We start from the raw sequence: 13,598 nt of genomic DNA, 5'->3' as shown, positions 1-13,598 counted from the left end.
TAGTATTATTTAAATAAAATTCCGTTTTCGTTAAAGGGGTTAAATGAACTGCTTCTGGTGTTACCCGGAAGTAGCTAGCTTGTTATTAGCTTTTAGCATTCATGCCACGATTAACGTAAACGACGATAATTAAACATGTCGGCGCAAGCTATCAGCGTTGTAGTCGCTTACGGTAATATTATGATTTTGCAATTGTTGAAAGATATTTGAAAGAAATAATTATGCTTAATTTAATGTCGTGGGTGAATTACAGTCGCCGGAAATAAATGGCTTGCTAGCGTGTTTGCTATAGGGGTAAACATTAAAAGGGCATTAATAGCTTTGTAGTACAGTGGGAATGCTGGTCTACTTAATTACACAGTGACCACCGTCTTCAATGGGCTGTTTTGTTGTTTATTTAAGGGGGTACATTTCAACTGCTTCATTTGAAAAGAATCTCATGCTAGTCTGTGGGTGTCATTTGATTCTGCAAAGCATGTGGCACACCGGCACCATGGTCGACTAGTGATTATCACATCTGCCTCACAGTTCTGAGTTTATGGCGAGCGTTTTTACCTAATATTTTTGCATTATTTTTTAATCTTTGTGTGTGTTATTGCTATTATTTTTCTATTTTTCCTATAATGTAAATATTAACGTTTTATTTTGCGACATTTGTTCCAACATTTGTACACCCCCACCTTTTTGTATATATTTTCTTTGTTTCAATTTTATTTCTGGCGATTGTGTATTTTTCCATCCAAGATATTTGAGTATTATTTATTTTGTTTAATAGTTTTGTATTTTCCACATTAACATTTTTGTATTTTTGTAATATTCGTTTTCCCCAAATATTTGTGTACCTTTTCAATATTTTTGTATTTTTTTAATCAAATTCTTGCATCTTTTCAGATTTTTTTTGTATTTCTCTACCAATGTAGTTCTTTCTTTTCCCCTCGCATTTCTTTTTACTTTTTGTATTTTTCCCCCCTTCCTTCCTATTTTTATGTAATGTTTGTTTATTTTCTAGTATTTTTTAAAGTTTTCTTTTCATTACCCCCTTTTACTAATTGCTACATTTTTATCTAATATTATGTGCATCATTTTCAAATCTTATTTTCCAAATATATTTTTTATATTTAATATTTTAGCTTTAACTTCTTAACTTAATTTTTGTGTAGTATTTTCTAATATATATATATTTATATATATTTATTTCCCCTGTAATGTTTTTTTCACTTTGGCAGTGAGGCAATCTAGCTATTAGCACATCTGTCTGGCAGTTGAGAAGTTCTGGTTTGTAATCTCAGCTCTGGCTTTCCATTATGGAGTTTGCACGTTCTCCGTGTGCTTTTGTGTTTTTCTCCAGCTTCCTTCCACATACATGCATGTTCTTTGGACACTCTAAATTGTCCGTAGGAAGGCATTTGATTGTGAATGGTTTGGCTGTACGCAGTCTCTCGCAAAATAAATATTATAGAAATCATATGAGTCAGCTGGCATCGGTTCACGGCACGCTCATCTCCTGGTTTCTAATATTGACAATTGCTATGCAAATAGTGCAAGGATATACGTTTATTAATATTGCCAATTCCCCACTCCAGGTTCGACAAAGCACAACATCACGGTGACCAGTCAGGAAGATGGCAAGAGTCCCACTGTCAAAGACCTGTCAGATTGTCTTACCGAGGTCACCGGAGTCCCTCCGGCCTCTCAGAAGCTCATCTTCAAAGGTAAGAGTCGCTTTTGGACGGCTGTCGCTATGATCGTTTCCCCTCATTTGAATTCTGCTGACGTTACAGGGAAGTCACTGAAGGACATGGAGCAGACACTGTCCAGCTACGGGATAAAGAATGGATGCAAGCTCATGATGATTGGAAAGAGGGTGAGACTTTCAAACTTTCCGTATGTGTGTGTGAGATGGTGTATAAAGGCGTATTGTGCCAACAGAACAGTCCCGAGGAGGAAGCTGAGCTGAAGAAGCTGAAAGATATTGAAAAGTCGGTGGAGCAGATGGCAAAAAAGCTGGAGAAGGTTGACGGAGAGTTGACTGGACTCAAAAATGTACGTTCTTGTGTCTTTCCTTGCATCCCCTTTGTTCTGTTTTTGTCAGATTTAGCATGAAAGTATCAAGAAGTATTAACATTCCGCTCAAAATACAAAACGTACAGTAATTACATAATTTAATAGAATTAAAAATAATTAAACAGTGTTTGTAACCCTACATAAATAGATTCGCCATTGTGTAGTTCCTTCTGATATACCTACCTTGACCATGGGGGGGCAGTATAAACAGACATACACATACTGTTCATTGAGATGTCTCAACTCCTCTCAGTTCATCAGTACGGCACCAATATTAGTCATTGCTCACAAAGGATGAAGAATATATAGCTGAGTACTGTTTTATATGATCTCTCCATGTGTTATGCTGCACCATATGTGTCCAATCCGTTGCTTAAAGGGAAACTTAACATATATACGCTACTTGCAGCAGGAAAAAGTTCATATTTTGTCTATAATGAATTTGATAACTTGATTAGTTTCCATGATTGATGATTATTGTTTCGTTTGATGCAGGTAAGTTTGCTGCCTGATTCATGTAGTTTACATCAGGCATGTTTTTGGTCCGCTAATGGTTCCTAACAGTGTGCCGCGTGACGTCAGGGTCACACCATAGGCTATTGACAATAATATATGCGCGCTTGCAGACAACTCCTGTTAGTGCTGCTTGTATTCTGCACCTTTACACTGCTCCTATGGAACTTGCAGAAACAACTCCAGACACTACAACCATCCACATATGAAGGGTGTATTCTTTTTTCGTTTCCCAAAGCCAAAAACTCAGAGCAATATACGTGAATGATGGGTGCGGACGTCCGTTTAAAATCATAGGCGGTCCGGCCCATAAGCGGGTTCTATTTTTTCCGGCCGGACAAAATGGCAGATAAATGGATGGCGGAAGGGTACCCCGGCGATAAACCTTCAAATTTTTGAGTAAAATGCCCAGCTCTGCTCATTTGCCAACTACACAAGCATGGACAATGCCGGAATGAATACAATATGTCCTCCTATCTTATGATGAACAGAGTGCTGCTTTGGCCCGGTGTCTCAGCGGCTTAATTTACGAGCGCGGCTCTGCTCCCATTGTGGACATAACCGCCCACAAGCCGCCGCCTGCGGGGATTGTGAAGGGTTGAGACTCAGAGGAAGCACAGATCCTCCCTTGCGCAGGTCAGCCCGCCCATGGTTCGTTAAAAATACCCAGCACGGCGTTGGTTTTTAATTTCTGTCACCTGCGTGGCGGGTCCCCTCTCAAACTGTAAACAACTCCTCTTGGCTGAAATGTTCACTGCACACACACGCGCGTGCCTGCCTCTCCTTTTGCACACGGGGGCTCTGCAAAACCTGTGCAAGTACGCTTTTTGTGGAATAACATGCCAGTGTGCACCTTGTTTGCTGTTTCTGGTCGACCCCTTTGCGAATATTTGCAATGCATCATGGTGTTGCTTTTCTTTGTGTCCTCCTCGTTGGCCATTGAGCGTCTATTGTCCAGCAGTAAATTACACACATTACGTCTCGTTGAACCCATCACGGTCGTACCCATGCGTTGACAATGTTGCCATAAATGTGAAATATATCAATATGGAGGTGTGTTTTTCAGCTCGTGTGTGTTTTTTGTCCAAGCTAAGCTAATTAATTACTACCAATCAAGCCACACATGTAAAATGAATGAAGCCTTCCTTTGAGGAGTTATAACCCCGCTACATAGATGCTATTTACTGTTAGCATTGAGCTAGCAGACTGGAAGGCTAAACTATGTGTTTGTTTGTGGTTGTTTGAAATACACAAAGTGTAGTTCTGTTTGTGTCAATAAATATCTGTAAGCTCCTTTTTTTACATCGTTTTATTATTGCATACAGTACCGGTACTCGTATCTCATGTTTGCATTCGCAAGACAAAGCAAAAAATCTTTAAAATCTGAAAAACACCACTACATAAAGTGTTTAAAAAAAAAAAAAAAAAAAAAAAGTCATTCTCATGAAAAATTATTTGTATTTAAAAAAAAAAAAAGAAGCTATTTTCACAGGGAAAAAAATGTCTTATATTTTAAAGTTTAAAAGTACCAAATGTATATTTCCAGGGCAAATTTTAAATGTTATGGGAACATGGTTGTGCTGGTCAGTGTATTTTCAGAGGCAACATTATAACATAAAAAAAAAAGTTTCCCAGAAAAACTTACAGTGGCTGAGGAAGAAAATGTCTGTGTCTAGAGATGGATTCATACCCAACTTTCGTTTCTCAAATGCACTCGTTTTGTTCTCGGAAGATTTTGACTTTAATCTGTATCTTCTTTCTTTCTTCTTTTCAGCGTAGCCCCAAATTCTCCCTTGTATAAAATACTCTTTCAAATCTTTTTATTTTATTTATTTTTAATAAACCAGGGCTTCCTGGCCAAAGATCTTCAGGCTGACGCTCTGGGCAAACTGGACCACAGAGTGAAAGTCGCGGCCGAACAGTTCATGAAGATCCTGGAGCAGATCGATAGTCTGGTAACCTCTTTCACCCTTACAAATGAATCCATTAAAAAAATAATTGTATAGTGTTGCTTTGACTTGTGAGTTTATTACGGGCCCGTGGCCACGTTCATGACCTCAACCTCATTTCGCGTCATTCCTCTGAGCGTGGAGGAGCTCCCCTTGGGTACTTTTTTCTCTTATGGTTTCTCTGTGCCCTGCCATGTCTCTTTTTCCAGTTATATGTGTGTGCCTGTGTGTAAGTGCCGGTGTGCTTGTGGATGTCTGTCTTTGTGTATATTGTGAGGGGCGAGGGAAGGCGGGAGCGAGTTCTCCTTTTTATGTTGTATTTTGATATTTTTAGTGCACAGCACTTTGAGTTGCATTTTGTTCATTTGTATGAAAAGTGCTATACAAAACAAATTTGATTTGATAACTAAAAACACTTATATATCTCTAAACTTCTTTCCCCACTGAAATAAATATACAGTAAATCTGTTACAGTTCATCATGAAGCACGACATAGTTTTTGTAATGTGTTTTTTAGCAAGAAAAAAACATCCCTCTGCAGTATTGTACTTGATAAAAACATAGTATTAACACGATTGGCAACAGGCGGCATAAAATACAGTGTCCGCGTAACTAAGTCTTTTTTTTTTTGCAACCTTAATTAACGATTGAACATTATTTCAGGGCGTCATTGTGTTGTTGTCGTCGGTAATGAGAGTTTTTGACGGCAAACGGCAGCAAACGGAGTTTGGAAGACGAGACAAGTCAAGTTTTTGAACAATTGTCTGCTTCTACTAAATGACACCGTCAGCACACTGACATGAAAGCTAGTGCTTGTAACTCAGGTTTTTTACTTGCAACTCAAGACTGCGCATACATCGAAAACCTCGCACGTCAGGTCACTAGTTGGTTGAGGTGCAGTTGTAATAACAAAAGTGGCTTTGAGCAACCTCAGAGGCAAGTGTTTCCTGAGAATTTGTTTCCAATTTCCGATTGTGTACTAAAGTTTGTGACTTTGTTGCCCTCAGAGCGTCCCAGAGAACTTCAATGACTGCCGGCAGAAGAAAAAGGGCCTCGTGAAGACGGTGCAGGTTAGTGCTCGACTCCCATTTCCTCTACTATCCAATGAACCTCGTCAGAAAACTACCAGTGTTGCTCACAAGATGTTTCGCGTCAGGACTTCTTGGCCCAGTGTGACAAGATGGAGGCTTGCATATCAGACCACCTGACAAAGATCCAGTCTAAAAATCTGGCCCTGGCAGATTGAAGACATACTGTTTTAATACTGTTGTTATTGCTCTGTGAGCAACTACTATGCTGTGTACAGAGAGCACCTCCCTTATCTCTATTTATTACTACAGTGGCACCTTGAGATACGAGTGACCCGACTTACAAGTTGTTGAAATACGAGCTGTCATGAAGACAATTCCGTTTTTGCTTTGACTTGTGAGGGCAAACTTGCAATACGAGTGCTGTATGGTGGCAATGAACACAACTCACCTCACATCAACAATAACATCATAGTTTAGCTTTTCGTCCGCTAGCTTAATGCTAATGCCAACACATGATGGGGGGGGGACATATCGCTGCCGTCGGGCAGAATCCTTATACCTCCAAAATCCTCACTTTTCAGGAGACCCCAAAAATGTTTAACAATTACATCATTACATATTACATCGTTGAAGAGAGCAAGCCATTTTCAACGCTTTAGATCGGTCAGTAATTTGTAAAAATAACACCCACATGTGTGGACTGACCAGTTGCATAGATAAGTGGAAAAATATGTGGAATTTACCGAATTTTGACATAGGAGCGCTCGGCTTGACACCAGCCGTATAAACAGTGCAGCAAGACATTTACACATTCAACGTACTGTAACAGTACTCCCAGTCATATATTCTTCATCCTCTGCAAAGAGCCAAGAAGTCTATTCCCCATTTGCAGTTGTTCATGTACAAATCACAGCACAGTGGCCATTCAACTGAAGCAAAAAAGGTGGCAAAAATGGTTTGGTTCTGGTTAATTCAATAATGTGTAGAGGTGCGATGAACAACTAATCTATTATTCAATTAATAAAGTTTTTATAATATTATTTGATATATATTAAGCATTTAGAGACCTTTTTTTAAAGATTGTCGAAGTCCTCTGAATTTCAACCTCTCAACCGTATTAGAGGTGCAACAAAAAACAGTTTGAATCCTAAAATCGGTTTTGATTTAAAAGATGCGAGTGTATCAAATCGAATTGAATCATTGCACTTAAAATTCAACCGTCCTTGAATCGTATCGCACCCCAAATATCGAGATACGTATCAAATCGTAATTTATTGGAAGGATGCGCACGCCTAGTAAATATTCTCAGTAAAAGGAAGGAAATTAAAAGTTTTTTTTAATCCGATTCATTGCTTGATTGCCAAAATAATCGACTGATTAATTTATCATTGAAATAATCGTTATTTGCCGGCTGCAGCACTAATTATGTCATTAATGTATGTTTTTATAAAGTACAATATTATAGACTGCTTTTTTTTTCCATTAAAAAAGCACATGACAAAACATTTAGTTTTGGGGGCGTAGGCTGGAATGGATTCATAGCATTTCCGTTCATTTCAATGGTGAAAGATGATTTGAGGTTTGAGTGATTAGAGTTATGAGTGTGTTCACAGAACAAATTAACTCGGAACTCATATCTCAAAGTGCCACGGTAGCGTGCTTGGTCCTTTAGTTTTGAATGATTGTAGTGTACTTTACGTCCACATGATTTTCATCATGGTCTCATCCCAGCTTCAACGTGTGTGTCATATTGCCGTGAATGTGATACTCAAGACAACGGAGCGTTTTTGATTAAAATATATTCAAATGCTCTGAAGCGGTAGTTAACTTATTTTTACTCTTGTATGAGTTGAAACATTACCTAAAATATTGTCACGATTATGACACTAAGTCTAAAACAAAATCAAAGGAATTCAGTAGTTTTATTTTACATTTTATTTTGAAGAATTCAATTGCAATAGCAGACATTTTTTCATATTTAGTAAAAAAAAAAGAAATTTTTTTTTTTTGCAGTTTAAAGCTAATATTTTTTTTATTTAGAGTAAGTTAATCACTTAAGCAATTAATATGCTAATTTGGGGGGAAAAAACTTAATTTTTATGGAATTAGTCTTTATCATTTCATTTCAAAACCAGACAATTACAACAAACAGAACAAAATTGAATTTTCAAATATATAAATTACACTGGAAATGGTAATTACTAGGTTTACTTTACGTTTTACAGCCTGCTGCAAATAGTGAAACTCAATGAGTAATAACCCCCAGGTTTGTAGTTGCATATAGATACCACAAGATGCATGCAAAGCACTACTTTGGTCGGAATGAAGCTGCTCAACTCAGTTTACTTTAGAAAACATGGCCTGTACGTTACTATGGTGACAGCTTGAGCCTGCAACAATAACAAATCATTCAGTAGTTTTATTTTATAGTGGTTTAACTTATTTTTGCATGATTTAAGTAAAAATCTTAATTGCTGTTAATAAAGGTTTTACAGTAAAAAGATATCTTTTTTGGCCTGGAATGAAGTAATTAAGTAGTTTTACTTTATTTCAACTATGTTATGTAGTGGTTGATAACTCAAATATACTTTTTTTTTTTTTTTTGCTTTATCATTTGCCTGAGAGTTGAAATGTTGAAAATATCTCCTGCAGCTGCTTTATGTTTTTATTTATCTAGGTAAGGCAATTGAGAATATCCTCACTTGCAATGCCCATCTGGCTGCAGACATCAGCAGAGTAAACCAAAAATAATGCTTCTATAATGGTGACAGTTTGAGCGTGAAATCAGTTAAGTCAGTAGTTTTTTTTTTCATTTTAGTTCAAATTTTCAGTCACTTTTTTACACTTGTATGATGTTACTTAAAAAAACATTTTGTTTTTTGTTTTGCAACAATGAATTTTTTTTTACACTTAAATGACAGGTAAAATATTACTTCAAAACATTGTTGTAGATTCGGGGCAACAGTTTGCAGCTGAAACAAAATAAGTCAAGATATTTACTTTATTCTCATTATATATTAACCATTAACGCAAGTATGTAAAAAAATTAAGACTTCTTTTTTATCTCATGGGAAAATTCAGGTGTTAAAGCAGTTTAATTTTTTTTTAATGTAACTGAAAACACGTTTTATGAGAGTGACTGTCTAAACCTGAAGCAGACACTAATACTGAGCATTTTTTATTTTTTAACACTTGTATGACAATTAAAATATGGTGACAGTTTAATAAGCCTGTAAAAAAAAAAAAAAATCAGTTTGTATAGGTGTGGCAAAGTTCCGCTTCTGCTGGCATAAATGCCTAATTGTATCAAGGTCATCGCTAACTAATAATAGTCACAGTAACATGCAGAGTTTTTAACATGCATGACATATGTTCAAGTTTATACAGCTTCTTAGTAATGTGCAAATGAGCAGGAAGCAGCTACAGTACATGACAACCTTCCAGTGGGCTATACAAAACACATAACGGTCATATACACAGGAAAACTCCTCCAATGTTTGGTTGGGTGGGTGGCCTAATCGTCTTTGTCCTTGGCGCCGTGCTTGAGGATACGGGTGAACGCCATGTAGTTGAAATTGCCCTTCTTGTCGATGGGCGCCTCCCGGAAGAGCTCGTCCACCTCCTCGTCCGTGAACCTGTCGCCCATGGTTGTCAGAAGCTCACGCAGCTGTTCCTCCTGGATCATACCTGCAGTATCCACAAGGGAACACCTTGTTACACTCAGTCTTGAATTGTGAGTGCAAATACTTTTTCCCCCCCCTTATTATTTGTTGTTGTAACTGTACTTCAGTCGAATTTTCCTGTAACGTCCTTTATAATTCTGGCAACTTACACTTTAACTCCGTTACATTGCCGCCTAAATGAAATGTGGTGCCTTGAGATATGAGTTTCATTTGTTCTGCGACCACACAGTTAATTCAAAACGCCTACATCTCAAATTAGCTTTCACCATTGAGATGAATGAAAATGCCATGAATTTGTTCTACCCCCCACCCATGTTTGTTTTTGTAATAAGGAAACTATTCATTCTATTAACATTGTACATAATAGAAACAGACATACCATAATTAAATAAAATGTAAAGAATTAAACAGTTTGTGCATTATGATTTAATGCTTCAATGCAATTCATCAATTCATTATGCTGTTCCTTCTGGCCTTGGCTCCTTTGCTCCTTTTATTAAATGTGAAATTATTTACTCCTGGTCATGCTTAGTGCTTCGTGAGTCTGCAGTGAGTCAATGTGGAAAAAATATTCACAGAAAAATTCCACAATGTAGCAAATAATGTGTGATATAAGTACGATGAAAAAAATGCAATGCCGTATAAGTACAACTGTGGTATGGTGAGAACTTGGAATGACTAATGTGATTACAAATCAATGACTGTACTAACGCACTCATACAAAACACAAAACTTATTAACGCCAGCAATACATTGTAAACACCACTAGGTGACAGTATCGCTTTGTAAATAGTAAAAACCTTCCTTACATTCATTATCCGAACCACTTATCCTCACAAGGCCGTGCTGGAGCCTATCCCAGCTGCCTCGGGCAGTAGGCCGAATACACCCTGAACTGTTTGCCAACCAATCACAGGGAACAAAGAGACAAACAAACATTCACACTCACAATCACACCTAGGGGTAATTTAGAGTGTCCGTCCAATTAACTCACCATGCATGTTTTTGGAATGTGGGAGAAAACCGGAGTACCTGGAGAAAACCCATGCAGGCTCAGGGAGAACATGCAAACTCCACACAGTGAGGCGGACGTGCTAACCAGTTGACCACCGTGCCGAAATTGAATACCTTCCTGTTCATTTTTATTAGCAACAGTCCTAAGGGTAAGTACTCCTCCACCTTTGACTGTTAGGAATGTTAAGCATCAGGGTCACGCCTGAAACAAATAGGTAATTCTACTTCATTGTGGGATTGATACAGGTTATCTAAACTAATGCTTGTCTCCCTGATGGGATTTCTGGTGGGCAGCGCTAACCTATAAAGAGAGAAACAAGGACCAAAGAAGTTTCACTTAAAGAAATGAGATTGGCCCAATAACTGATCTGTACTGCAACTATTTTTGGTAACACTCTGTTGAGGGGTACAGGTCAGAGCATTAGACGTATGACTTCAATCGCGCTCACCAGTGCCTTCCTCATCAAAGCAGGCGAATGCATTACGGATGACGTCCTCTGGGTCAGTGCCATTCAGCTTCTCCCCGAACATGGTGAGGAACATGGTGAAGTTGATGGGTCCCGGGGCTTCGTTCATCATGGCCTCTAGGTAGTCATCAGTGGGGTTTTTACCTGAAGAAAAACAGTGCGTTAGCTAGTCATAAAGTTCTGTTGTTTGTGTTGTTTACGGTCTACCTAGAGAGGCCAACATGTCGTGCAGGTCCTCCTTGTCGATGAAGCCATCCCTGTTCTGGTCGATCATGTTGAAGGCCTCCTTGAACTCCTGGATCTGGGACTGGTCGAACATGGCAAACACGTTGGAGGTGGCGCGCTGAGGGCGCTTCTTGGTGTTCTTTCCCTTGGCCCTTTTGCTCGACATGTTGGCGACTGAAAAGTCCCTTCCTCCTCCTCCTGGAACGAACATATCCACAAAATGCATAACTCATACACAACAACAGCACCAAAAATTGAGTTCTTCCAGTTTTGCACTCATGCACGCTGTGACTATTTTATGCTTCATGCAGTTATATCTCTCTTTGAACTGTTCAAAGCGATCACAGAATGGTTGAGCGATTCATCTTCATTCATTACGCTACACACCATCATCACAGTATGTTCGCTAGCTACGCTGACCTATTTAAACCACCGATGACACTAGGAAAAACGCGCACAATTAGAATTGCGATTAAATTACTTAAATGAGTAATATTTGTAAATCAAGCCACGCACCTTGGAATACTGACGCGTAGTTATAAGTCACGCACAGATGTCTGCACTCTGCATGCAATCGTCGTACCTGGCTGCTAATGTCGAAGGGCGGAACTGGCAGTGCACTTCCTGTTTATCAAACGGACCAATCAGAAACGCGTCTAGCTGTGTTTAACTTCCTATTTGCGAAACCGACCATTCAGAGACGAACCGAAAGTACCCTCCGATCGGATTTTTTTTCTCCTTCTTGTCAAACACAGATGATACAAAATTAGAAAATAAGGTGCAATTATAGTAACCACTACAAATACAAGAACAACGTGAACAATCAGTCAAGATGACCGGGAGTTTTCTGTGTAGCTCACAGGGAGGCTTCATACGTCACCATACCATATCAGAAATTCCATCCTGGATTGCGCGCTCGAAAATTATTTGTCTAAACAGAACGTTACTACAAGTCGTATTTTACAAATATATCCAATGACTTGTCCGAAAGTAACAAAGTTGGTGAGGTATGCTCCCACAAAATGTATATATCTCTATATCCAATGATGTGACCAAAAGTAACAAAATAAACTAGTCCATCTGTGTGGACTGTTCTATGTAGCTGACCCTCGTTGCATGCCTGTTTTATTTGTCAGATTCAATGTAAATATGTAATTTTCCGTGATGTATACCGATAATTTTTGTGGGGTTTTTTTGTGTACAGTCTGTGGAAACGAATTTCCACACGGGGATCAATAAATCTAAATCTTGTCACACGACATTCCTCGGTAACTATGTGATTCACCAAAAAGACGTATGTGTCCAAAAATGAACTTTTCCGATCATCTTTTCCTTGACATTCTCCGTGTAACACTGCATTGCTTTGAGGGGCGCTATTGCACATTTAAGATGGCATTGGAGTTTGAAAGAAACCGTCAACGGGGAACGAAGAAGTACTGTAGTCACTTTCGCCAAAAGACAGCGGTTCCAAGTTTAGGTAGTCTTGGCCGATTAGTCACGGTCAAACATTTCGTTCGTCTGATTATTATTATTATTGTTGTTAACGAAATAATACTGCTTAATTTATTTAAATAATATGCGTGCCTACCATCTTGAAAACCGACTAGAGCACGAGTGAAAACAATTCAAATAGCCACAATAGTTTCCATACGCACTTTCCAAATTTTTTTTTCGTGGCGGCCCCCTCAAATAAATGATTAAAAATATATTATTTATGTTACGCTTATTTTTAGGGCAACAATGTGTATAACGTACAGAAGTTTCAGCGACCCAACACTTCCTCTATAAAGTTAGAGGGTGGTGGTTTAACCCAAGGAGCTCTCCTTCTCCTTGTGATCTAAATTTAAATGTATCCCAGCCTTAAAAGGTCCTGAGGGTGTCTTGTGCGTTCTGCAGAGTGGCAGCATTATTTTTGGTCTGTGGACCACTCTCTTTTGTCCACTGGCCTTCATCCCTGCTTGCCTTCCCTCGTCCTGGATTTGCTTGATTTAATAATACTTTTAACACTTCATATTTATCCATTGTTGGATTTCTGGAGACTTGGTTGTGGTAAGTCCTGTATATCTATTGTATTAACAAGTCGTTTGTGTGCTAGGTAGTGTAATATATAAATTAGAAGGCCCCTCTAGCTAGTTAGTCATGTTATATTTTTACTACTGTATTGGGAATGTTAACATGCTACCTTGTTTATGTAAGAACGAGGCTGCATGTGTCATTGTTTTGAAATGACATTGACAATAATGAAATACTGTATTAAATTACTGTACTTATGATTGATTTATGCAAAAGTGAACTGATACATAAACGGGCACAACAGAAATCCATATGAATATGAATACCACAATGATCTAATTCTGGAGATTGCTAAGCATGGAAACAGGGATAGTTGAAGTTGATAGTTGAAGCAGGAAATGATTTGTGTAGCTGACAACTTTATACCCATAAAAGTGGCAACATCTTGCTTTTTTTTTTTTCATTATTCCATTATGTGTATATATTAGGGCTGTCAAAGTTAAAGCATTAACTATGGAGATTAATTAAAATTTTATAATGCACTAAAAAAATTAACTCAGTTAACTCAGTTTTATTTACTTCCTGCAGCAGCTGACCTCTGATCACTGTGCAGCCAAACTTAGAGGAGAGTCACAGTCG

The 13,598-nt window shown here is 38.3% G+C and overlaps 3 protein-coding genes across 6 annotated transcripts in view; 2 read left to right on the top strand and 1 right to left on the bottom strand.

The window, feature by feature from the left end:
• Positions 1–45: 45 nt before the first annotated feature.
• On the top strand, positions 46–7,373 carry bag1 (BCL2 associated athanogene 1). The gene is made up of 7 exons (XM_086042912.1): positions 46–172; positions 1,584–1,712; positions 1,782–1,864; positions 1,930–2,043; positions 4,425–4,532; positions 5,534–5,596; positions 5,683–7,373. Exons 1-7 carry the CDS (start codon positions 136–138, stop codon positions 5,770–5,772), a joined length of 624 nt encoding a protein of 207 aa, XP_085899038.1. The 5' UTR covers positions 46–135; the 3' UTR covers positions 5,773–7,373.
• Positions 7,374–8,722: 1,349 nt separating this feature from the next.
• On the bottom strand, positions 8,723–11,613 carry myl12.2 (myosin, light chain 12, genome duplicate 2). Of its 2 annotated transcripts, none has more exons than XM_086042913.1 (4): positions 11,463–11,613; positions 10,929–11,144; positions 10,704–10,865; positions 8,723–9,244 (listed from the first exon to the last, which is right to left on the bottom strand). In XM_086042913.1, the coding sequence occupies exons 2-4, from the start codon at positions 11,110–11,112 to the stop codon at positions 9,072–9,074; spliced, it is 519 nt and encodes a 172-aa protein (XP_085899039.1). In that variant the 5' UTR covers positions 11,113–11,144; positions 11,463–11,613; the 3' UTR covers positions 8,723–9,071. The 2 variants fall into 2 exon arrangements, with proteins under 2 accessions (XP_085899039.1, XP_085899040.1); XM_086042914.1 differs by having other exon boundaries at positions 11,530–11,587.
• A 783-nt stretch (positions 11,614–12,396) lies between these two features.
• myom1a (myomesin 1a (skelemin)) overlaps positions 12,397–13,598 on the top strand; it is a 29,855-nt gene continuing 28,653 nt past the window's right edge. For all 3 annotated transcript variants that reach the window (XM_086042532.1, XM_086042530.1, XM_086042529.1), the window contains exon 1: positions 12,397–12,995. The gene's annotated coding sequence lies outside the window, so the exon portion shown is untranslated. The remainder of the gene's footprint in view (positions 12,996–13,598) is intronic.

Source organism: Filicampus tigris, chromosome 10 (assembly GCF_054856515.1).
Source record: "Filicampus tigris isolate MCC_2025a chromosome 10, RoL_Ftig_1.0, whole genome shotgun sequence".
Taxonomy (NCBI): domain Eukaryota; kingdom Metazoa; phylum Chordata; class Actinopteri; order Syngnathiformes; family Syngnathidae; genus Filicampus; species Filicampus tigris.
This window is presented reverse-complemented; position numbering and strand designations above follow the sequence as displayed.